We start from the raw sequence: 25,822 nt of genomic DNA, 5'->3' as shown, positions 1-25,822 counted from the left end.
TCTTCTTCTTTCTTTCTTTTACTTTCTCTCAGTTTCTTCCTCCGAGACACTAGATAGTAACCCAGGACTACCAGCAGGGTCAAGCAAACTCCACCTGAAGCACAGCAGGACGGGTAGGATTTTTACATTCATCTTTACAAATCTACATAAAGGTGCTGTGTAGCATGTATTACATTACGAATTGATTGAGATCATATCCAGTCTAATCATTCCAGAACACAATGAGAGCAGAATCATTTTTGTCATTTTGCATCACTTTATATGAATGTAATTGTTGCATTCAGAGGATTCGTTCACAACAGCAAAGTAAATCCACAGACATATTGCCATAGTCATATTTATTGTGTCCCAGCATCTAACGCCACATAACCCTTCCCAACAAGACGATAAGTAGCTCCACACACGGATGTGTCGTAATTTGCAGTAAGCTGTTAGACACAAGTGAATAGTAGGTTTCCTTTCTCCAATTAGTCACTGAGCTAGCTAGCTTCCTAATTGGTGGCTAGCGGGTTAGCAATGTCAACACGCTGCTTTTTTTGTAAACTAACTTGTACGTTACCAGTTAGCATCCTTGCTAGCTCGTCAACCTTGCTGACAAGTTAAACAGAATAAAATGCATTTTTTGTTCAATACACTCTAAATGGAAAATTTGTGTTTTCTAATTTTCTGCTCTTTAAGTTTACAGCTGTTTGGGTATACAGTCAAATGTGTTTTCTTTGCTGAAATTATTTATGCGAGAGTTATGAATCTAATTCTCGTTAACGTTTTCTGATGAACTAATTAGTGACATCTTGGCACAGCTAAACTCAACGAATCAAACCATTTCTGTTGATTGTGTGGTGTATCATTCTCACCGATGAAGCAGATGACTGCAGTGATGGACAGATCTCGAGCGTACCGGTGAGGGGTCACGCTGCCTCTTGCCTCTATCCGCACTGTGATGTTCTGATTGGACGGGACACAGTTGGCCTCAGTCAGCTCCAGCACTGTGGTAACTGACGGGTTGTCAGCGCTCACACACACCATCCTACGGCCATTATAGAGGGTCTGAGAACAGCAGGGGGCAGATATATCAGGTTTGAGTCAACTAGTCCTGTGATTAGCATTTCAATGGCAGAACCTTGAAATAAGCTGAACCAATAAGATGGTAAACTATCTATTGAGTACAATCTCTTCATATTTTTCATACCTGTATCATCAAACATAATGCAATTACTCAATTTTTTTCAATATTATCAGTTTTTGTTTTCTTCCACCTCGAAAGACAGTGCTAGTATAAGTCATAATTTGCAGTCACCAAATAAAACTGCCACATTTCATTTCATGTGGCAGTTCCTGAAATCAGGTGAAGCAGCATTGAAATGTGTATAGGTTTAGGACGTCTTGCACCTTGTCTGGTTGTTGTATGAAGGTGGACAGGAAGGCAGCCAGTTCCAGCAGCTGACAGGAGCAGTTCCATGAGTTGAGGTCCAGGTTGAGGTTCGTCAGCCAGCTGAGGTAGGAAAAAGCCTCAGCAGGAGCAGAACTCAGACGGTTTCTGGACAGATCCAGAGTCTGCAGTCTCACCAACCCACCGAAGCTAGGATCACAAAACCGGAGATTCACTGTATCATAAATATATATAATACTGTGTGCAATTCAAATACTGTAAAAAATGTTTGACATTTTTGTGTGCTTTTGCAATAAATTAAGGAAAAAGCAAAGTGTAAGAAAGAATAATGTATTGAACGCAATACAAATCTACTAACCTGCTTTTAGGCAGATGATCTATCAGGTTTTCTGACAGATCCAAACTCTCCAGACCTTCGAGGTCATTTAGAGGGAAGGAACCAGAGTCCAAACTGGTGAGCAAGTTGCCCTCCAGCTTCAGACTCCGCAGGGCCTTGCTACCTTTGAACCAGCCACCTTGGATCTGAACATCAACACAGAGAATCATGTCGAAGGAAATAGCACAGACTTTATTTAGCAGTTGTATATATAGATGTAGTTCTCTCTTAGTACAAGAAGCAACACTTAATCATTATGACTGTGTCAATAGAATTATTTTTCATCCACTGGATCACCCAAATTATTAAAATAAAAAATACATCATCCAGCTACAACCAGTCTTGTTTCAAATATCTTCCCAGATATATCTTCCCCCTGAGGCCGTGCCCACCATGCTGATGAGGTTGTGGCCCAGGGAGAGCACCTCTAGCCGGGTTAGATTGGTCAGAGCTCCCCCCTGTAGGGCCTGGCTGGTCAGGAGGTTATGGTCCAGCAGTAAGGTGTGGAGGAACGGCAGGTTTCTGAAGGACGGTTCCCCTAGCACTGAGATAAGGTTGTGACTCAGACCTGGAAGATTGACAGACATACCTATAGTTCATAAATGCAACATTTTAAAGCCACTATGTATTGAATTTAGTGGCTCTTCGCTTCCTAAAGAGAATAATGGCAAAATGGTACACACTCGTGCAAGTATATATATAAAAGCACAGACACACATACTGACTGACCTATGACTGTAACTTTGCTGAGGTCAGACAGTGAGGCAGGCTGGACTGTGGTGATGGAGCCTTCTGTTAGCAGTAGTGCCTGGGTCGTGTCTGGAGCGTCTGGTCACACACACAGTTAACACATACAGTACAGTCCTGTAAGCACATGAGGTCTGATGAGTAATGTACTATAATGTTTCTCAGTTTACTGTAATGTAAGGGAAATTGAAATGTCATACAATTACTATCATTAAGACCGGATGACATAAAACAATGTGTGTGTGTGCGTGTGTGTGTGTGTGCGTGTGTGTGTGTGTGTGTGTTGGTCTGTGTGTGTTACCAATAATGTAAGCCAGTCTGTGACAGATGAGGGCATCTTCAGAGCAAACCACACAGGAAGCAGGGCATGATGGGACAGGGGACACACGCTGGGCTCTGATGACTGACAGTAGCAACATCAGGAAAATGCCTGCAGATAAATTCACATTTTCCCCAAATAAACACGTTATGAAAAACGATATCTTGGGAAAAAAAACAACAACTTAAATTCCTCCTTGCATAACATTAGCTTTAGGCTAGCATTATGCTTTGATTTGTGAAAAACGCCATGGCCGTATAGCTAGCTAGTCATGTTGCTAAACATACTGTACATACTGTTTTATTTTCTATTTACTGGAATGTCATGGTTGTTACACGTATGAGGAAACTTTCATGTATTACCAGGGAATTTAGTAAGGCCTTGTGAAAAACTTTAGGCCGAAGCTAAACGCGTGAAATTATACATTAATGGTATTTTTTTTTTCTTTGGCAAGTGACAAAAGAGGTAAGAAGATAAGAGGTATTCCTCTCAACTAGCACACAGCCTGTAAGTGGAAACACTTGTCTTCACTAAAAGCCCTTCTCTCAACTACAGCAAGCAACGCAGGTCACTGCTACACAATGTTATCTCCCACTTTGTATATTAATTGCAGGTCATGTTGTGTCACAGTAGAGGTAACATGGTGATGAGGTAGCATCTCTTCCATTAACCCGCTGCATCACTGTCATGATCTGATTGGCCAATGAAAACATATCAATACATCAATAATCACCTCTCTTCAGCTCCATGCAGGTAAGTGTAGACTTCAGCCCCCCAGGACCCTCTGTTCATGTCCTATGTTCATAGATCAAAAGCAACAAACAATACCCCCATCATCATCATCATCATCATCATCATCATCATCATCATCATCATCATCATCATCATCATCATCACCAACAACAACATCAGTGCTTTTTGGCTTTCCCTAAGAAAACCAAACCTGTATGTCTTTTTCTTAATGCCCTCCAAGTTTGTGTCATCCTGTTTATATAACGCAATGAATCCCAACAGTAGAATTTGTATTCTAAAGGTCATACATTTAAATGTTCCATGTTTTGTTAAAAGTAAATGTCGTGGGCCATTATAATAAATGGTCTTAGCTAAAGATTGGCAGGAACAAATTGTGATATCTGTCATTTGGACATTTAGTTTATAAAGATTAAAAAGAAACTGACATGAAGTCAGATGGCTTGGGCCCTTCTGGAGCCCTATCAGAGACCTCAGCGTGTCCTTGGACCAAAGTCTGTGAACCTCAGTTGTCCCGTTTGTTCACTGTTTGCTCTGAGTTGCTAGGCAAACAAACAGGGATAAATGTGTTGGCAATGAACTGACGTGTGTGTAGTGGGGTGGGGTGGGGGAGGTTGTCCCCAGAGGATGCTGACTGATGGATGACAGCCAGTCTTTGTAGCAGAATGAGGCCTATCATGTTTCTGCTAAAGCTCTTTTCCTAATGGACTTACCTCTAGTGAGCTGTCCTCTGATGAACAAATACGAGCTACTCCACAACAGTATCTAATGTTTGCATTAAATCCACAAACCAGAGTGGATGGACAGAATGTGAACATAAACGCCCAGAGAACAGAGCACCGTGGTGTTATGTGCCGACAGACTTTGAGCAATTTCACCTCAAATGACAAGAAGTATCGCTGCTGAAAACGTTGAATACACTTATTGTAAGTTGCTTTGGATAAAAGCGTCTGCTAAATGACTGTAATGTAATGTAATGTAATGAAAACAACACATAAAGTCACACACAGTTTAAACCAGCAGTACTCAGCAATTCAGCATTTGAAGTAATAATCTTGAAAATACAACTGAATCAAATGTGGACATTTTGCGTTTCTTTGTGGTTGTTTCGTGTTTCTTTGCAGTTGTTTTGCATCTCTGGAGTTTCTCTCAGACATTTTGCATGTGAAGCCCGGGAGCCTTGTGACTGCTTGGACCCCTCAGCCGGTGTCTGTTGGTGCCTGTTTAACCCGAGACTGTGTGGTTGAGTATAATGTTCTCATCAACGCTCAATAGAAAATCATAATTAGCCACAAAAAACTACACTACCTGTCTAACGTTTGCTCCAAAGGATAGAAAGTTAACAGCTTGAAAATGAAACATCTGGCTAAAGTGCCAGATGTTTCATTCAGGAGTTGGTGGAGACCAAACCTGAGCGGAACAGAGAGTGCAGATCGAACTTGACACTTATCAGTCGGACAGAAACACAACTTCAAATATATGCTGATGTGTCTGATAGAAGTGTGGGTAAGCTGTCGCTTGCCAACAAAAGATCTTGATAAACTTATAGTATGTTAGCGTCTGTGCTTGTTTCTGAGTTGTTCTGCCTCCTAGTGGTCAGCAATGATGGCTGCAGCTTTAAGCTAAACACTGGTAACCTTGTGATTCGCTCCTCCAAAGGTATCTGTAGTAAGAGGCCAGGTAGGTTCATCGTTGCCTTTGGCACGTTATTATGAATCCCACTGCTCTTCTTCTTGACCCGCCTTCTGCAGCATTCAAGCGCTAGGATTGGCCAGGCGTCCATGCTCGCCAAGGTGCTGGTGACCTGATTTGTTCTGGTCCTATGCCCTGACCAATGGGCTCTGTCCTGACCCGATCCACTAGAGGGCAATGCCTCTAACCAATCGCCTCTACCTCAACCAGCTACGCAGGGCGGGTCTTGCCAAGAAGAGCAGTGGGGCCTTCACCAAGATGACACCCCAGATTTGCTGGATATCAGTTAGTCATAATTTAATTAAACACACATTTGTTTAAGGATATGCACAAGCAAGATCAACTGAAATATTCAAGGTATTGAAAAAAACAGAGTGAAAATGCATTACCCACCTGATGGTAATTACCATCGTTTAATTATGCGTTCGTGGTGCATAATACCAAACAAAACTGTATCATCAATGAATCAAATTTCCACAAATTCATTTCCACACAAAAGACCTTTCAGGCCCCTGAGGGTCTGGGGTCCCAGGGCAGTAAGTCATCCAGCCTTGGTTTACACTAGATGTCTGACCTTAGAAATCCCCGTCAGTTTTGTCAGTTAATGAAGTACTGACTCACGGAAACCATTTCATTAATGTGTCTCACTACCGTGTGTCTAGTAGACATTAGATTTAAATGTTTATTTTTCTGTCAAAAACTATAACCTCATCCTAGCTGAATGATCCCCAGCAACCCTGTGACAAATGTGTCAATAAAGGAGCGAGATATTCCCACAGCTGATTAACATTCACCACAATACATCAGAGCAGTTTTATTGATTTGCTTTCTGCCTGGCTTTAGTTTCTGAACATCTACTGTATGCACCTAAACCAAAGAAATACTGATCACAGAGCGGGATCATTTAAAAACCATTACAAACTGCTCACCTGTTGAACAGAACCCAAAGCTCCCCCCCTGCGGGCGACATGGTACACTCCACTGCCATATTAATCCATAAGAATGATCTGAGGACCTGAGGGACAGTCGGCTGTAGGGAGACTTAAACTAGGAGCGCCATCATTTACCGGTTGCTACAGCGCTGTAGATACTGTGTGTGTCTAGCTTAGGTTACCTGGCCCTCTCTGGAGCATGCTCAGTAGAGACCGCCGTCACCTGAGAGGCACAGATGTCATGTTTAACTCCTCTCAGATATGATCTTTTAACTTTAGTCCTTTCTATTACTTCCTTTTACCCAAATACCAATCGTGTTTATTATCACAAAAAGATTTTTTTTAAAATGTCTTTTTTTTATACATTTATTTTATTTACATTCTTGACTTTTTTCCTTATTATTAACAGCCAAAGCCTGTTCTATGATCACATCATCCCACGATCAGGACGGTCTTCCCAGCAGCCCCGGGACACTCAATGATATCATGGTGGGCCTGGGCGGCCTTGGTGAGCGGATACTGGGAGCCGACAACCGGACGCAGCCAACCAGCTTCCATCCCCGCGTAGAAGAGCGCTGCACACTCCTTGTTCTCCTCCTGCGAGAGGAGGGAGGAAACATACAAAGATTTATTTAAACATTGTATCAGGACGGCTTATGTGATGCCACTGCTTCGTACCGCTGTAGCGAAGAAAAGGGCCACTCCCATGATGCTGCTCTCCTTAGCCATGGTGTCTCTGGGGTTGATCTCTATGGAGCCTCTGCAGCCGATGATCTACAATGAAGGAGAGGGATAAGGGCGTATGAAGTAACGCACAGGAACGAGCTACACTGGGATACAGCTTCTACTCTGGGTAGTAGGGCCTAGCGGGGATACTGGGCTGTACTACAGAGCTATAGAAGTCTAGGGGTCGTATTCACAAACCACCCTATGGCTAAAAGTAGCTCCTAACTGGTGGAAAAATAAAGGCTGTGTCAGTCCTAACTTTTTGATCTAAGAGTAATTCACGAGGCATTTCAGCTCTAAAAGTAGCTCCTCAGCTCCCCAAGAGAAGTTGGAGGAAGTCTAGAGGACTCCAGAGTCAAAATTTGAACAAATGTAATGTAGATTGTTCCTCGCTGCCCCTGTATACGGATGAATATTTCATTTCTCATTCACTGCCACTGTGAACCAATCACTGTAGACATAGTATTCATAAAACATGATGTCATCCGTTGCAACAGGGTCAGCCCCACCCCTTCTCTTAGCTTAAGCATTATCTCTGCATTTTTGTGCTACTCTTAAAGGCCCAAAATCCAAAATACAAATTTTCTCTCTTACCTGTAGAGCTACAGGATTATTTTGGTGTCTCTATGAGACAGCTCACACCAAGCTCTTTAGACTGATAAATAGCACGACAGGTAGGAGAACAAATATGTATTTTTCATATATTCTTTTGGAGTGTCCCTTTAAGAGGAACTGTTCCATTGTCTTTGTTGAGAGAAGATCATTTGTGAATACGGCCCCTGGACTGTAGTGCTACTGACCGTAACACGTCCTCCCACGGCCAACATCTGGAGGTCTTTACTGAGGTTGACATTTGACAGCATCTCTACTATCACATCGATGCCTCTGCCCTCTGTGGCTTCCTAGAACACACACACACACACACACACACACACACACACACACACACACACACACACACACACACACACACACACACACACACACACACACACACACACACACACACACACACACACACACACAGTTAATATCCCTGTAACCACCACTAAACCATCTGACAGAACTAAGAAACAAGGAATAAAAAGGTGATTAAATGTTTAAAGGAGCTTCGTTCATGATGAGTTCCTTTCCTTCTTGTGTTCCTGTGTGTGTGTGCGTGTGTACCATGATTTTGTCCGTGTAGCCCTCTTCCCTGTGATTAAAGGCCAGGTGAGCTCCGTTGTTGAGGACCAGCTTCAGTCCCTCCGGCGTCCCTGCCGTCCCCAACACCTTGAGACCCAGAGCACGGGACAGCTGGCACGCTGCCACACCAACCTAAACATACACACACACACACACACACACACACACACACACACACACACACACACACACACACACACACACACACACACACACACACACACACACACACACACACACACACACACACACACACACACACACACACACACACACACACACAATTACATGCAATGAGGATGTGGAAACCATTTGAATTTAAAATATATATATATACGTATATATATATAATTAGAAAAGAAGAAACAAAAAATGTCACCCCTCCACTGCCTCCATGGATGAGGACGGTCTCTCCAGCTTTGACATGGGCTCTGCAACACACATCAGTAAAAACACATTTGAGTCATAACATCTGTTCGACTGGCTTCTTTAAAGCGTAAGTCTGGTGTTGTTGTATATTTTACTTATTGTAAACAAATCCCATGCAAAGGTTAAAACCAACAATGCCAATGCCCTCTGACTTCCCCACTCGACCCTGAGACCCCTTCAAAAACGGTTCACAAATACATGCTGTTGTTTCATTTTTTAAAAAGCCATTGGGGAAGTGTCTTAAAGCTGCATTCTCTCTAATGTCCACCAGGGGGCGACTCCTCTGGTTGTATAGAAGTCTATGAGAAAATGACTCTACTTCTCTCTTGATTTATTACCTCAGTAAACATTGTAAACATGAGTTTATGGTCTCAATCTCTAGTTTCAAGTCTTCTTCAATACAACATGATGTTCATTTAGTAAATGATGGTCCATTTAGAGTCAAACAGACCATACAGCAGGGTATGCTTTAGGGCGGGGCTACACAGTGATTGACAGGTCTCTACCACAGCATTGTCGGGTCTGGGAGTTGTCCGTGTTTTGTTGTCTTACAACTTTAACCCTTTCACTGTGTTTTAGAGCATGAAAGGAAATTGTAACTATTTGGTTGACTAAAACTTAGTTTTCGGTTGTTCTTCGCTCCACCTTCTCGTGTCACTTGTGGTTGCATAAAAACCAACGGCTAAATGCCATGCTCAAGGATTCAGGACTGCAGTCCACAAACAGGTGACGTCACGTGACTACATCCCCTTCTTATATACAGTCTATGCTTTCAACACACATAACTTTAATATTTTCAGCATTGTCCTGTTCTAGTGGAAGCTGGTTCCAACCCAAAAAGCTGAATCACAGTGCACACTCTTGGAAATAATACTTATACAACAACTTCATTCACTTTAAAGTGAAGTCCTTACGGAGTAACTTCCAGTGCACTTGTGCTGGTGTTGGTGACGGCAAGCGGATACAAAAAAAAAAGCAGATGTAATCTCATTTTGCATAATCTCTAAAACAGCATGAATTAATCTTTTTGTCCACTTTGGGGGAGTTGTTTGGATGTGATGAAGCTGTCCACTCTCTTCAGTAACCACTCGGAGCAGGTTATGATGAAATAAAACTTCTGCACAAATTAAGTAAAAAGAAAAGTGAAATGAAAGAATGCAGGTTGAGCGCTGAGGTCTTACTTGTGAACCAGAGCCCTGTAGGCGGTGAAGTAAGGGATCCCTATGGCTGCACCCTGGGTGAAGTGTAAAGCATCGGGCAGCTTGTGGACACACTGGTCGGCTGCCACAGTGTACTCTGCATAACCTCCGGACTCTGTGGCCGTGGTGAACACACGGTCTCCTGCCTGCACACCACACACGTGGAATGAAGTTACTGTAGTTGCATTGAAACCGTGGATATGGTCAACTATGAGGTCCACCGTTAGTTCTGTTTTTTGTCGTTGTGTGTGTGTGTTTTTTCTCAGACCTTTACTGCGGTCACTCCTTCTCCAACAGTTTCCACCACTCCGGCTACGTCTGTGCCCGGTGTGTATGGCAGGGAGGGCTTACGGGCGTACGTCCCAGCCCGGATGTAGGTTTCCACGGGGTTCACTCCGCAGGCATGGACACGAATCAACACCTGCAGAGCGAGAGACATGGTCGAGCTGTAGATGGATAGATATATATGCAGAAAATAATTATGGGGACACGAGAGATAAAAGGATATATCCATAGCCAAAGGCCAAGCACAACTGATGATACATGTGTTTCCTCAGTTCAATTCCAATTGCTCAGCAGCTCAATTGAATCCTTATGAATAACAATATCTAATATTTATTGCTTTTTTATATTCATGACTCTGTAGGCTTTATTGCCATTCTGTGGGCTATGCACCCTAATATGAATGTATATTAGTGACCGTGCATTATGCATTTGAAAGTGTATTGATACAGAAACATGTGCATGGTTGATCTTTCAAAGGTGAAGCCCAGCCTACCAGACCGACACCAGAAAGAAGTTCACACAAAGACAAGTTACAGATTGATTTTTGGTGTTTAACGTTCAATCCACTTCACAATAGCACTGGGCTTTAAAGGGACTAGCAGCTTTACTGTTTTGTCACTCTTACACAGTGTTAACTTACATGAGTTATGTAATTAAATGACAATATAAGTGTAGTTACTGAGAAATAATTATGAAATTAAATTACAGTTAATGATCAAAATGTTGGTGATTGCAATGAGGTTACATCCAAATATATTCCTTTCAGTAAAAAGATTATATGCAGAATATAACATTCATTCTTTTGCTCGGTTTTCATCTTAATTCAAGTTATATTGAAGGACTTTTAATTCAAGTTTGACAGTAATCAGAGTTGAGTACTGTTTTTAGGAGGGGGATATAAAATAACCAAGCGTAGTAAGTTACATTATTATAATTAAGTTGTTAACATAGTTATATTATTACATTTGAAGCTGTGATAAATATAAATCTGTGAGCCATTTCGAAAGTAAGCTTCCCGACACTGCTCTTACACAATAAGGGCGGTTATTGCAGGTTGTTTTTACTGTGGCTGAACTTCCACCAGCAGATTGTGTGGTGTTGATCCAGTCAGCTTCCGTCTGTCCGTCTCACCTGTCTGTGTCCAGGCTGTGGGACAGACACATCCGAGCAGAGTCTGAGCACCGACGGAGCTCCGAACTCACTCACTCTGACAGCTCTCATCAGCCTGCAGCCCGACATGTCCGCACACAACGACGGAGAACAAACTTTCAACGAGACGTCCCACTCCCTAACGAGCCTGAGATGCGTGCAGCTTTCTGCAGTTCACAGATCTGGTTATACGCGCAGCAGCGCCGCCATCTGGACAGGAGTGTACTACATTTGCAAGGTTTAAAATGGATGAATACGAATAATGTGATTTATTTATACATTTATCCAATAGACTTCTTCTGGTACACCCTTCCTGCCTGCACCTCCAGTTTGTTATACATGTTTTCTTAACATCTTGAGAAAATGAATTCTCAGATTTGCCACAGAGGACATTTACTGCTGTTTTCTCATGCTGAGTGCTCTTCGTGATGAGTAAAGCAGCATTTTGATTGTATAAAAAAAAATATTTCCTCATTCAAACACTTGAGCTAAAACATGATAATGGGCCTCAGCAGAGACATGTCAATCAATCAATACAGTTTGAATTGGAAAGTCTAACATCCAAAATATCGTCTCATCCTGAATTAAAGTACTTTAGACCAGCTATCAAATCAACAGTTCTTCTTATCGGTCTGTTTTTTGGGTTGTAATACTGGAAACTTTGTCATTTATATGATTCCATCAAACTTCTGTGCTTTCTTATAAAGCTCAAGTCATCAAGGGATTCAACTACATATGCTATGGAATGAAAATGTTTTTTTTTCATTCACTTATCTTATTCTTAGTGATTTCCTGTTATAATGTCATATTTTATGGTCTTTTATTGTTGTAATTTTTTGTGGGTTTTGTATTTTGAATTCACTTCATAAAAAGGACACAAATACTTCTTTCACATCATCATGGTAGTTGATTTTTGAATTATTTAAACATGTCTTGACGATTTAAATCGATTGTGTTGCAGATCGACTGCTTTAGCCTCGGTCTCTATCATGACGTCACATCCGTTTAAGTATCATCGACTCCTAAACTATATGGATTAGCATTGAGCTAACGTGTAACTCAACAGAAAAGCCCATCCACATGAGCAGAGAGTCGCGAGACCTGCTCAGCACGAGCGAAGACACAGAACCCGGAAGTTGAGGTGACAGCGGAGGTTTTTCTTATCCAACCCCCTCACGTCCTGACCCGGTCAGTGAAGACCGTTCGCCATGTTAGCACTCTGTTGAATAACGGTATCATTACATGAGAAGCTCGCTCTTCATTAAAAATAGCAGGACACGCGCTGACCGGACGGCCCAATGACTGACAGGCTTAGTTAACCGCCTGGCGTTGTGGTCGGATAACAACATGGCAGCAAAGAGCAGGTGTGTGCTGGGGATGCTGTTCAGTGGACTCAGAGCTCACACTGTCTGGTACCAGAGCTCAGCCTCGACCTCCCGTCAAGTACGTCCGCTGTGGAGACCTCAACTCAGACACCTGAGCTGCTCATATCCGGTCTGCAGGTCAAGGTCTCCAACCACAGGTACCTTGCATGCATTAACCATGTCACTTCGATCAAACTGACTGGGACAGTGACGCGCATAAGGGTCCAGGATGTGAGTACAGTAATGACTGGTATTTAGTCAGTCCAAAAACTCCAGGAAAGGAGGCTAACGTGCCTCCTTTCATGTTTCCTTTAGCATCAGGTACAGTGGCGCATCCTTTTCGAAAGGAAAGAAGATAATACCTTCCCACAATTCCTATCAACCGCTGCAACGAGATTTAAAGGGAAGGCAGACACACTCATAATGACGTAAATGGAGTTGGATTATTTTAGCCCCGAGGTTATGGGGTCAGATCAGTCTCAATAATTGCAAATGCACACAGAAAGATTCACAAATGCGCACAGAACAATTCACAAATATATTCGATTTACAAATGCACGCAGAACAATTCACAAATACATTCCAATGCACAAATAAATAAATTACGATTTTGTGGATTTGTATGTATTTATTTGTGGATCGCACTGCATTTATTTGTAAATCGCTTCACATTCATTTGTGGATTTATGAGACGCCGCTGGATTCACAAATGCGTTTTTTTCAACATAGACCTATCTGTAGCCAATCAGATGTCAGCCTCATTTTCAACCAATCACATGAGCGCAGCTCCCCCCTCCCCTCCCCACGAGACTGGCAGCTTTGTTGAATCAGGAAATAAATATTGTAGCCGTCGATGTTCACCCAGAGCTCTACGATACCTCATATCAGTAGAGACCGGACCAAACTATGTGTATAAATGTTATTTCGGACAAATACATACAAATGCAGAAATATATTTGTGATTTTTTTTTTCCTTTTTGTTGGTTTATTGCTGTTAAATCACAGCCAAATCAGTTTATGTTGTGTTCATACAGCTGTGGTAAACAGCCGACGTGTGGCTCGCTAGACACAGTGAATACAGTTCGATGAAATCCACGGAGCTCCTCCGGACTATGTTATGAACCAGACATGACGGCGTTTAGTTCCCCGTGATATCTGGGACTTCCACAACACATACTAAGCAGAAATAGAGGTTATTTTTTCCACAGTTGACGGCGGACAGTTGAAGGGCTATCAGGGCGATAAGCCACACCCCCTCTCCGGCGCGTCCAGCGCGATTCACTGATTCACGCGAATGAACACAAATAGTCCCCCGGCGAGACCGGCGCCGCGAATAACGCGATTAACGCGATTAACGCAGCGCGAATCACGTTTTGGTGTGAACGCAGCATTACGCTGGCAGCCTCGTGGCCTCATTGTTTGTACCATATGGTTTACACACACATAGTTTGGTCCGGTCTCTACTGATATGAGGTATCGTAGAGCTCTGGGTGAACACAGACGGCTACAATATTTATTTCCTGATTCAACAAAGCTGCCAGTCTCGTGGGGAGGGGAGGGGGGAGCTGCGCTCATGTGATTGGTTGAAAATGAGGCTGACATCTGATTGGCTACAGATAGGTCTATGTTGAAAAAAACGCATTTGTGAATCCAGCGACGTGAGATGAGTCATAAATCCACAAATAAATGTGAAGCGATTTACAAATAAATGCAGTGCGATCCACAAATAAATACATACAAATCCACAAATAAATACATACAAATGCAGAAATATATTTGTGATTTTATTTTTACATTTATATAAATCGTAATTTATTTATTTGTGCATTGGAATGTATTTGTGAATTGTTCTGCATGCATTTGTAAATTGAATATATTTGTAAATCCTTTTGTGTGCATTTGTAAATCGAATATATTTGTGAATTGTTCTGTGCGCATTTGTGAGTCTTTCTGTGTGCATTTGCAATTATTGAGACTGATCTGACCCCATACGAGGTTGTGTTTTCCTAAATCCTCGTGAATTCTCCTTCACATCATCAAAAGTGGTTAGGAAAAGACATAGGACGTAATTGTTTTGACTATTCGACGGCAGCCAATGGCTCTGTTCCTCTAAGAGTCTCAGTCTATGCTCCCAGTGTGGCCAACATCAGGACCTGCTCCAAGTGGAATGCAGCCGTCATTAATGGTATGAAATACACCGGCGTGTTTCCTGCAGTGAAGTCGTCTACCGTGAAATAGGTCTATGGAGTCTGATATATTTAAAATCACTATCACACTATGCATTTATAATACTATTTATACACACAGAGGTGTAACAAATTATGCAAAATCACATGAACTAATCAAGCTTATGTTGAAAGCACCAAATTGCGTTCCACTGAAAGCTATGTTTGTTATTTAGTAACTCAGCAGCATTACAGCTTGTTTGGAGTCATTGATTTGGACGATGGTAATGTGTAGAAAATGACATCATATGACCACAACAATCCCAGTTATCGTCCAGCCACAATGTTCTCCTTGTTCCTCTTCCAGGTCCCAGCAGTCTGTCGTTCAGGAGTCACACCTGTGGAGAACTGAGATCGGATCATGTGGGAGAGGAAGTCACTCTGTGTGGCTGGGTCCAATACCTCCGGTATTATTCTGTTACTGCCCTCGTTGCTTTCAAACACTGGGGGCTTTAAAAAGCAATGAGAGGTTCACCCTATGGGGACCATGAATGTCTGTACGACGTGTTGTTCCAGACCATCTAATAGTCGTTGACATGTTTCAGTCTGGATCAAAGATTGACGCTGCTATCCCTAAAATGACTAAAAATGCCCTGAAATCCTGTGATGTACACGGCACGTTCATTTTGACTAACTCAGCCCTGTCAGTAAGGCCTCATATGTATGGAAGCTCACAGGGACTTTATTACAATTATTATAATATTCCACATATGTATGTGTTGTTTATAAATGAAAATGCAATAATCAGGACAATATTCAAACATTGATTCAGATTTGAAAATTAGAATGCAATATAAAGTGTTTAACCTGATTTTATGCAGGCAATATTGAAGGCAAAATGAAAAAGCATTTTTCCAACTATTTGAAAATTGAAAGTGTTTGACTTCACCTGCTGTACAGTGGACAATATTCAAATGTTAATTCAAATTTGACGACTAAAATGCAAAATATAAACAATGTTGCCTAATTTTCCATTTGCGAAAAACAACATTTAAGTCCCAATAACAAATGTAAATGCCATTTAAAGCTCACTCACTGGTGTTTAGGACACGCAGCGTATGTCACTATTACATATTAACTCTACACGTCCTGTGACCTCTCCATACCTTACTGCACAATTCTATCTGGGATAAAGAGAAAACATTACAACTTGAGGGTTGCAGAGTTACATGAAATAGTATTCTAACCATGTTTCTGCCTCCAACAGGCAAGACCTGTTTGTCATCCTGCGAGATTTCAGCGGCTTGGCCCAAGTTCTAATCCCTCAGGAAGAAGTAAGGACGAGTACAACAAAGTTGTTTTTGTTTAGGTGGATGGTCAAGTCAAGAAGTTGTTTCACTCGTGTTTAACCTTTTCTTTCCTGTGCTTTTAAGTCTGCGAGTCATTTGAAAGCAGCGCTGCGTGATCTCACAGCCGAGTCTGTCATCAAGGTAACGGGAACAGTCAGAAGACGACCCGCGGGGCAGGAGAACAAGGTGTGTGTGTGTGTGTGTGTGTGTGTGTGTGTGTGTGTGTGTGTGTGTGTGTGTGTGTGTGTGTGTGTGTGTGTGTGTGTGTGTGTGTGTGTGTGTGTGTGTGTGTGTGTGTGTGTGTGTGTGTGTGTGTGTGTCCTTATTTATATGAGGTATGGAAACAACAGCATGTTTTACTCTATTGATTTGTCTCTATTCACTTGTAAATAACCTCAGGTTTTGTCGATGCCTGATTGGCTAACACTTTATCGGAACAATAAATCTGAACTATAATTGGTCAATTAATTAAATTGAAATGCAGAAATAGAAACAAATAAATTCAGTGAAATACAAAATGTTATATGTAATTCCATTTCATGTATGCATTTACTCGCCACAATTAAATATAAAACATACAGATTTTAAAATGATTTTATTAGTGTATAAAGCACGACAAGGTTGTGCACCAGACTACGTAATGTAAGATAAAAACACATTTTATTCTGGCTCTTATGTAGTATTTCTTTTAAATAACTTTGTTTTTATTATTTATACTTTTATCATCTTTACTTTTTTTTACTCTATTTTGTTTTATCAACATTTTACTGTTGATCATTATGATTTATTTGATTCTATTTTACTCCATTTAATACTTTTAACGTCCTATGTTTGCTCAATCGCCTGTAAAGCACTTTAAAGTTGATGAGAATTGTGTAAAAGGTGCTTTGTAAATAAAGTTTGATTGACTGATCAACAATGCAATTCATCATTTATAAATTAGGAAAAAGCTCCCTTGCACGTCTTCTATCATATGAGTTTAATTTAATTCTAAAATAATTTAAAGACATGAATGAGCGTGAAATACATGTGATGTATTGTGTTTCACTTTATATCTTTATGAGTGTCTGAAAACCAGGAAGCATAACCACTAGACCATGAGGGAGTGCACAGGAACTAATATCCAACAATCCTTTTCAGTAAACCTCTTTAATCATATCAAGGGTTACATTGAATTGCTGTAATATGCTGTTAAATGTTAAATGTGAATCTGAATGGTGGTGTTTGGCAGAGCAAACATTGGAAGTAGTCTTTTCTTATTCATCTTCTCATTCAACAGGGGATGCCAACCGGAGAAATAGAACTCCTGGCTCACGCTGTGGAGGTTTTTAATGTGTGCCGGAAGTTGCCTTTTGAGATTAAAGATTTTGTTAAAGTAAGTTAACAATTTTACAAATGTTCAAGCAGTTAATGTGATTTACTATCGTTATTAATCATGGATGATTGTGTTTCTGTTGTATGGTTGTACAGAAATCTGAGTCTTTGCGGATGCAGTATCGCTACCTGGACCTGAGGTCCTCTCAGATGCAGAAGAACCTCAGACTGAGGTCCCAGCTGGTGATGAAGATGAGAGAGTACCTCTGTAATGTGCACGGTAAGGAGAGCGGGATTCACTTCCTCCCTCGTCTTTTGTTCATTACAGCTGGTGGTCGTCCCAAGCCGGGAACCACTGTGGCAGGCTGCTCATCCGTCATACAGCCGTCACACACAGACTGACCAACACACCTTTGTCTGTCGACCTGCCTCAACTTAGAGGACAAGGAGGAAACTATGGACCCCTGGTTCTGATGAATTCTGGTGATCCATTTTCTAAATCTGATCTGATTTGTTTTCTCTCCTGTGTTTACTGAAGAACAGGTGAAAGGTTTTATCAGGAGAATCTTTCTTAGTTCGAATGTTTTTTTTCATATGTGAAACAGGGGGAAAGGAAAGTTTGAGATTTGTTTTTGTCAGGACCATTTTTTCAAGTGTTTGTTGTAATTCTCATTTTGGCCACAAGAGGCTGCCGTGCACCACTACTCCATGTTCTAAATAAGACTAACAGCGTCCATGTTTTCTTCCAGGTGACTTTTAACCTCTCCATGCACTTTAAACCCAAGGTACAGATACTGCATGTTAGGAAGTTATGTAACATCACTGTCATGTCTTTCTTTTGGCTAGAAATGTATTTCTATCTGCCTTTAGGGAGAATCTGAATGCTTTAGTCCTCTTTAGAACATAGTGTAGTGGTGCACTTCAGCCTCTTGTGGCCGAAATGAGCATTACAACAACAAACATCTTGACAAAACTTTTTATTTCACCTGGCAAAACCAGTTTCACAGATGGAAGAAAATAGATGAGCAACTTAAAAAGATTATCTTGACAAAACCTTTTTGTTTCACCTTGTTCTTAAGTAATAACACCGGAGAGAAAACTATTTAGATCAGATTTAGAAAATGGATCACCAGAATAGTTTTTTTTTCTCTCTTGCCTCTCAGAGCTTCCATAGCAAGCATGAAAACACTACACCTCATTTACATAACTCTAGATAGAGAATAGTAGAATCCAGGTCCATTGTTTCAGGATGCCTATTCTTTTGTCATTTGAAGGTTTTGTGGACGTGGAAACTCCTACCTTGTTCAAAAGAACACCAGGGGTAAGAATGTCCTTCATCATGTAACTATGACAACAACACAGAACCAAAGTCACTTTAACCGTTCTTAAACAAACAAACTCTTTTGTCTCTTTTTATAATCAGTTTGGGTGAAATATCATTTCTCTTAGATTTAGGGACATAGAGTCTTTGCTTCCCTCAGACTCTGTTCATTGTGTTGTGTTTCAGGGAGCCAAAGAGTTTGTGGTTCCGTCCAGAGAGCCGGGCCGGTTCTACTCTCTGCCCCAGAGTCCACAGCAGTTTAAACAGCTTCTGATGGTGGCTGGTGTAGACAGGTGGGGTGATGGTGTGTGTGTGAGATCTTTGGTTAACAATTCAAAGGAGTTTAAGAAGTCTTTGTTCATTGTTGTCACGGTGACAGGTACTTCCAGATGGCTCGGTGCTACAGAGATGAAGGCTCCAAACCGGACCGGCAGCCCGAGTTCACCCAGGTAACGTGGAGGCGAGACGGGAAAAACACTGACAAAGTGCTTTTTTTATGTCACAGGTTTCATCTTGTGACTTTATTGTACTTCTTTATGTCGATAGTGACTGGTATTACAGCTGAGATATTCCAGTTTCATCCAGACTAGATCTGGGAAATTCTGTATTTGTTCCCGTACGGGGACTCGTACTGGGGCCACCTGGGTGAAAACTAGGCATCGTTACCGCTAAACCATAATGGAACTTAGTCTTTGTTTCCTATTATAAACACCTCATTCATCACATTTCTTTACATTTGTTAGCTGGTGCTGGATTGAGTAGCACAAAATTTAGCTCAGAAAGAACGCCAACAACCATACATTATGGCACATAATATAACATAGATCTTTTGCATCATTCATGTTTCTTGTACCTTGGGTCTAGATGCTGACTTTGGTTTGATTTGTCCTGTTTTTTGATCCAGGAGTGCCTTGCTCGTGGTCCTGGTGTTGACTTGGACGTAGCTAGGTGGTTTCACAGTCCTGACCCGTGTTCTCTGACCGGGCATGCTCTCGTTATCTCTCCCAGGTAGACATAGAAATGTCTTTTGTGGACCAGGCTGGCATCCTGTCCCTGGTGGAGGGTCTTTTACAGGACTCCTGGCCGGCAGAGAAAGGTCCCATTACAGTCCCTTTCCAAACCATGACATATGAAGAGGCCATGAGAGACTACGGTGTGGACAAGCCCGACACCAGATTCAGTATGAAGGTGGGCTGTTTGAGGGTTTTTTTAATGTCACGGGATGATATCAGAACGAATCTTTCTGCAGCACAAAGGAATTAAGCTCATTACATGACTGTAATTACTGTTCTAACATCAGTGGTGGAGATTTTAATTTTAAGATAAGATCTGAATATACAACTCATTGCTGCTATGAATGTACCAGCAGTGTTTCTGGCTGTTTAAGCACACGTGTCTTTCTGTCTGCCCGTCCAGCTGATCGACCTCCGACAGCTGTTCTTATCCATGGAAATTGAATTCCTCAGATCAGCTCTCAGCCAACCGGGAGGCTCCGTCCAGGCCGTCTGCGTCCCCAGTGGAGCGGTAAGACCAGAACCTGTATTTTCCTGACACAAAATAAATCCATCAGAGCATGCTGGACTTATAATGCAATAATGATGAGAACCAAAGACAGAGCTACGTTTGAGAAGCAACAGGCTTGCTGATATCTTGCCTTTGTTGACCTGCGTCACAGCTGGACTCACATGATCCTCTCTGTCTCGTGTTTGACCACAGAAACTGTTTGCTGGGAAAGATTTAGAAGAACTGAAACAAACAGCCAAGACTCAGTTCGGCCAGGTTGGTTTGTTTGTCTTCTTACTTTCTCAACCTCTATTGTCTTGAGATTTTCTTTTGTGATGGCACCATTTCATGTTACATCAACTTCTTGTTGTTTTGTATTAATGAGCCCTGTAGCAAATACAACCTTTGAAGCATACAAAGTTTCACTAGCTTCAAATCAGCATTTCTTGTTAATATTGATTATTCATGACTTTAAAAAAGCATCCGTCAAAGTTGCAAAACATCTTAAAGGGATAGTTTGGATTTTTTTAAGTGTGTTTGTATGAGCTTCTTCTCCATAGTCGGTGTTTTACTACAGTAGATGGAGTTAGTAGAAACAGACAGGAGAACCAGCACAGGAGCAAAGCAATGTACTGCTTACCAAATCTGTATTACTTTAAGTGTACGTTATATCTAGAATATCTTCACCACTTTACCTTGCTGCAGACGGTCCTTACTGATGGGGAACTGAAGCCGTTCTCTATGAACAACACAAGGGAGTTGTTGTTTTTCTATTGTGTGACTTTGGTCTTTTAAAGGGATAGTCATTTATATATTATTTGCCTCATTTATTTCTTAATTTCAGTATTTATCTTACAGACATTTATTTATTTATCTATTATAAACTTCAATGGCATTCCTTAGATCCAGGGTCACTTTTCTGTGAGGCAATTTCATGGCAATCCATCCAATAGCTGTCTAATGTCACCACTCTGACTATCCTCTCAAAACTTCTGTCTGATGCATCCGAAGCAAAAACAGAGCTTCAGCTTCACAAAGGTTTATTTTGCGACGGTGCAGTTTCCCCCCAGTATTGTCTCAGTATGTCTTTTGTATGTTGTCTCTTCATGTGGGTATGTTTTGTCCCCAGGAGCTCAGCGTGGTGCTGGTCAAAGCCGACGGGACTTTGAAGTCTCCCCTGAAGAAGCTGCTGTCTGTCTCGGCCACAGACGAGCTGCTGCAGAGGACCGGAGCCAAACCAGGAGACCTGGTGCTGATGGTAGCCGGGTCCCTCCACACTGTGGTAAGAGACCCACTGACGTCAAGGGGAAAAGTTATTAACATGACATGTGTATATGTTAATTCTATCTCCTCCTGTCTCTCCAACCTTCCCCTTCCTGTCTCACGGGTCTTGCTACGCCCCCACCGTTCCGCTCACAGCGCCCGTTGCTGGGTATTCTTCGTCTGCGGTGTGCGGAGCTCCTGGAGTCACGCGGCGCGTCAGTCCGCGACCCCTCAGCCTTCCACTTCCTGTGGGTTTTGGATTTCCCCCTCTTCTTGCCCAAAGAAGAGGAGCCGGAGCAGCTGGAGTCAGCTCATCATCCATTCACTGCCCCACTGCCAGAGGACACGCAGCTACTCTACACAGAGCCACAGAAGGTAGTCACGTAGATTCACTCTTATCTCAGTGTCTTCTTCTATTCCTTTTTGGAACGGTTATAAATAATCATACGTGTCACGTGGGATGCATTCCAGGTACGCGGTCAGCACTATGACCTGGTGTTGAACGGCTGTGAGATTGGAGGAGGCTCCATCCGCATCCACAAGGCCTCAGAGCAGCTTCACGTCCTGAAGAGTGTCCTCAAGGTCAGTTATTGTTTACCTTGACAGTTTTAGAATTAGGTTGAATAAATGACCGGTCATAACTGCTTTTGAACTGCTTTTTATCCTAACTGTATCCACTGCAGGAGGATCCCAGTCTTCTCTCTCACCTGCTGGAGGCTCTGGACTCCGGAGCACCCCCACATGGAGGCATTGCTCTGGGTGAGGTCAACTCTGCACTTCACTGAGCTGGTTTAGAAAAGAAACACACATTTTATTATTAATTAGGATGCTCCCTTAAGCAAAAGGATTTACCTCCAAACTAGACCCTGGATATGATCCAGGGTCCATATATTGAATATGAAGAATGGCGCAAGGCATATTTGCTCCCAGACGCGGATTGACCTATCTGGCTTGTTTCCCACAGAGTAAGATCTGATTGAACTTTGACACGGGTCGGAGACCGAAATCTGCCAGGCAAAATAGAAAAATTGTGAGCGTAGGGTTGTAAACATGTGCTGCGGGAGCTAGCAGGGCTAGCAGGGCTAGCGGGCTAACAACAACAGCAGTGTTGTCTACAGCTCACAGTTTATACATCTATGAGCTGCAAGTTATTGACATTGCAGTTGAGCAATATATTTCATTAGATGAAAGTAATGATAGATTCAAGGTTAATATTGAAGAGTAAACTTCACTGAAAATGAAACTATTAATATATCTAAAGAAAAACACAAAGTACATAGATGAATTCGGCAAAACATTTCTAAATACATTTCTAAATTACAGTTTAGTATTGCATATCTGCCAACGTCTGCTATACGTCTTATCCATACCACATATGTGTGATAGGCCAATGTTGGTGGATGAGGTATCAGTTGGGCTGTAGTTCTCACTTCAACTGATAAATCTTAAATATCAGCAAATCTAGGACTATAATACAAGTTGTACACTTTGGACCATTTTGGGTTCAAATATGAGAAACGTTATGAAATTTAATGAGAATTAAAAAAGAATTATTATAAAAGTGATTTTATTTTCAAGTTAAGTTTTGAGTGCATTTTTATTGGTTCTAATTTTTATTTTATTTTTTATTTTATTACGCAGCATCAAAGTTAGTAGTGTTGGCTACCTTCTGTTGGCTTGAGGAGCCAATGTGATATATTTAATACTACTATTAAAAAGCTACATTCATAAGCTATAAGGTGAAAATGATTATATAATTGTTAAGTCATTTTTTAACTCTTCCATGCTTTTCTAGGTTTGGACCGACTGGTCTCCATCATGGTCGGCGCTCCCAGCATCCGTGACGTCATCGCCTTCCCCAAGTCCTCCCGGGGTCACGACCTCATGAGCTGCGCCCCGGACTTTGTGTCTGAGGAGGAGCTGAAGTCTTACCACATCTCTGTCAAATGGCCAGCAGAGCGAGGAGCAGGAGAAGAGGGGAAGTGAGGAGGTAAAGAAGGAAGCGATACGGAGACATCAGAGGAAGGGGTGATACCTGATATGTCAGGTCTTTGCAACCCACACAGCAGAGGTTCGAGTGGACAATGAGACGAGATGAGCAGACAACCAGCTGTGAAGACCTCCGTCAGCCAGCCAGCAGATGTGAGGAGGAGGAGCTGTGGCTTCATCTCAGTACTGTCACTTTCAAATGGAAGAGAAAAAGGGACCAGCAGACATTATGGAAATCTGACACATTAACTGGTTAAACAAAGAAGATTGTTTTCAAGTCTCACTGACAGCTAACAACACTTAAGGGCAGACTGATATGTTGGTTTATAGATACTGAACCTCTGTTGTGGTGCTTAGACCAATGCCTCATACAATCTGTCTTTAATAACAGAAAGATTTATATGAACAATTTCCTCAAAGGACTAATAGCTCAACTGAATCTAAAGAGCTGCTTATTTTGTATTGGCTTGTGTCACATGATGGTCCAAATATGTTGTTTCAGACCATGTCTCACCTTGACAAGAATAAACATCTGGATAAACTGTCAAATCCACAGCCCTCGTTCTGTGTAAAAACAAAGAAAAAAGCATTTAAATTGTCAGCTGAAGCTAATATGAGGCTTCAGCTGTCTAAGTTGTGGGTGTCTTCCAAGTGTAGTCTTTTTATCATGTGTATCCAGATGGTGTTCCCTTGCTGAGTTATGTGAAGGAATAGAAACACAAAGAGAGAGTATTGCACCCAAAACATGATGACTTCTGAAGTTACTCATTTGGAACAAGCACCGTGACTTCTACTGGAATCGCTTTAAGAAGGAAACCTTTTGTGGTTATTGAGGACAAGAGGAACAATTAACATTAACAGCAAAACTATTTCAATGTACTTATGATTATTGCTATGAGACAGACTTGGATAATGTCAACCTATCTTTTAATATCATACAAGTTTACAGGGGATAAAGAGAAATTAATGTCAGCTCAATTTAGAAACTGCAGATACAAAATGGCACACTAACCTAGGACTGCATTAAAAACATGGTTTGAATATTCCTGACTGATAAGATAATGACCAAAAACACACACTGTACTTGAAGGGCCGGGGGAATTTGTTTTCTGTGCACCATGGGAGAAAATGGGGCCAGATTTACTGAGGCTTTACAATTCAATCCAATTTATTTCTATCTTCCATTATCACAAATCACAAATGTACAATCTTTACAACATACGCCATCTTCTGTCCTTGAACCCTCGCATCAGAAAAGGATATACAGTATATATATATATAAATGTGTGTATATATATATAAATATATATATGTGTGTGTATATATACAGGACTGTCTCAGAAAATTAGAATATTGTGATAATCCCCATACGTGTGATTTAGTTTACTGAACCAAGCTGAGTGTTTTTCAAGGCTCAGGAAACCCTTGCAGGTGTTTCGAGTTAATTAGACGATTCAAGTGATTAGTTGAATACCCTACTAGTATACTTTTTCATGATATTCTAATATTTAGAGATAGGATATTTGAGTTTTCTTAAGCTGTAAGCCATAATCAGCAATATTAAAAGAATAAAAGGCTTGCAATATTTCAGTTGATTTGTAATGAATCCAGAATGCATGACATTTTTGTTTTTTTAATTGCATTACACAAAATAAAGAACTTTATCACAATATTCTAATTTTCTGAGACAGTCCTGTATATATATATATATATATATATATATATATATATATATATGTATATATATTTTTGAAAGTGGAAGTCCAATGTTAGACAGGCGCACCAGTGCCATCTCTTGATGCATATGCACATTTAATGTAAAGTGGTTTGATTCACGAACAGTGTTGCCGTAAATTTATTTTTTGACTTTATTGACAAAGTAGCGCAACACAGCATCTTAAATCATCTGGTTCTTGCTTCGTGTTATTTATCAGTGACATGTCCACTCTGTCGGGAAATTCTCGTGCAACGGCCACACACATTTCAGTGAGGAAATCTCTGTAGCCGGCGTTGTCTTCGTGGTCCCAGTCAATATTTACCACTTTGTGGTCGTTAACCAGTAGGTTTTGAATACGTGAATAGTGGGTAGGACCCATATGATGCAGCAAAATACGTCTCATTTCTTGTCCTGTAGGGAGGAACTATTGGCAAAATACGGTGAATTCACCCATAAATGTTGCTCCTGAGATGTGGACAGGTGGCAAATGAGCCATTGCTGCACGGATATCAGAATCAGTCCATGGTCTGTAGACAAGTAGCGCTGCATCAGCTGCTCCAATTACTTCGGGGCAGTGATGTTTACGTTGTTTTCTACTTCTTCGAGAGTAAGGGGCTTTGAAGAGAGAGAGGAGGGGGCTGAAGTGGGGGGGTTCGTA

General features: G+C 41.4%; 2 protein-coding genes across 2 annotated transcripts; one reads left to right on the top strand and one right to left on the bottom strand.

The window, feature by feature from the left end:
• Window positions 1-5,823: 5,823 nt before the first annotated feature.
• On the bottom strand, window positions 5,824-11,346 carry cryz (crystallin, zeta (quinone reductase)). Its single transcript, XM_079172695.1, has 8 exons — window positions 11,162-11,346; window positions 10,014-10,166; window positions 9,728-9,891; window positions 8,497-8,548; window positions 8,100-8,249; window positions 7,733-7,834; window positions 6,885-6,980; window positions 5,824-6,803 (listed from the first exon to the last, which is right to left on the bottom strand). Exons 1-8 carry the CDS (start codon window positions 11,267-11,269, stop codon window positions 6,639-6,641), a joined length of 990 nt encoding a protein of 329 aa, XP_079028821.1. The 5' UTR covers window positions 11,270-11,346; the 3' UTR covers window positions 5,824-6,638.
• Window positions 11,347-12,306: 960 nt separating this feature from the next.
• Window positions 12,307-23,982, top strand: dars2 (aspartyl-tRNA synthetase 2, mitochondrial). Its single transcript, XM_079173840.1, has 17 exons — window positions 12,307-12,701; window positions 15,076-15,175; window positions 15,976-16,042; window positions 16,142-16,243; window positions 17,337-17,432; window positions 17,528-17,651; window positions 18,646-18,692; window positions 18,879-18,985; window positions 19,072-19,141; window positions 19,701-19,880; window positions 20,109-20,216; window positions 20,409-20,471; window positions 21,325-21,477; window positions 21,615-21,833; window positions 21,930-22,040; window positions 22,142-22,217; window positions 23,254-23,982. Exons 1-17 carry the CDS (start codon window positions 12,527-12,529, stop codon window positions 23,442-23,444), a joined length of 1,989 nt encoding a protein of 662 aa, XP_079029966.1. The 5' UTR covers window positions 12,307-12,526; the 3' UTR covers window positions 23,445-23,982.
• Window positions 23,983-25,822: the final 1,840 nt, after the last annotated feature.

The sequence above is a fragment of the Pholis gunnellus genome, assembly GCF_910591455.1.
Source record: "Pholis gunnellus genome assembly, chromosome: 14".
Lineage (NCBI taxonomy): Eukaryota > Metazoa > Chordata > Actinopteri > Perciformes > Pholidae > Pholis > Pholis gunnellus.
Note: the sequence above shows the minus strand (reverse complement) of the source record. Positions and strands in the feature narration are given on the sequence as shown.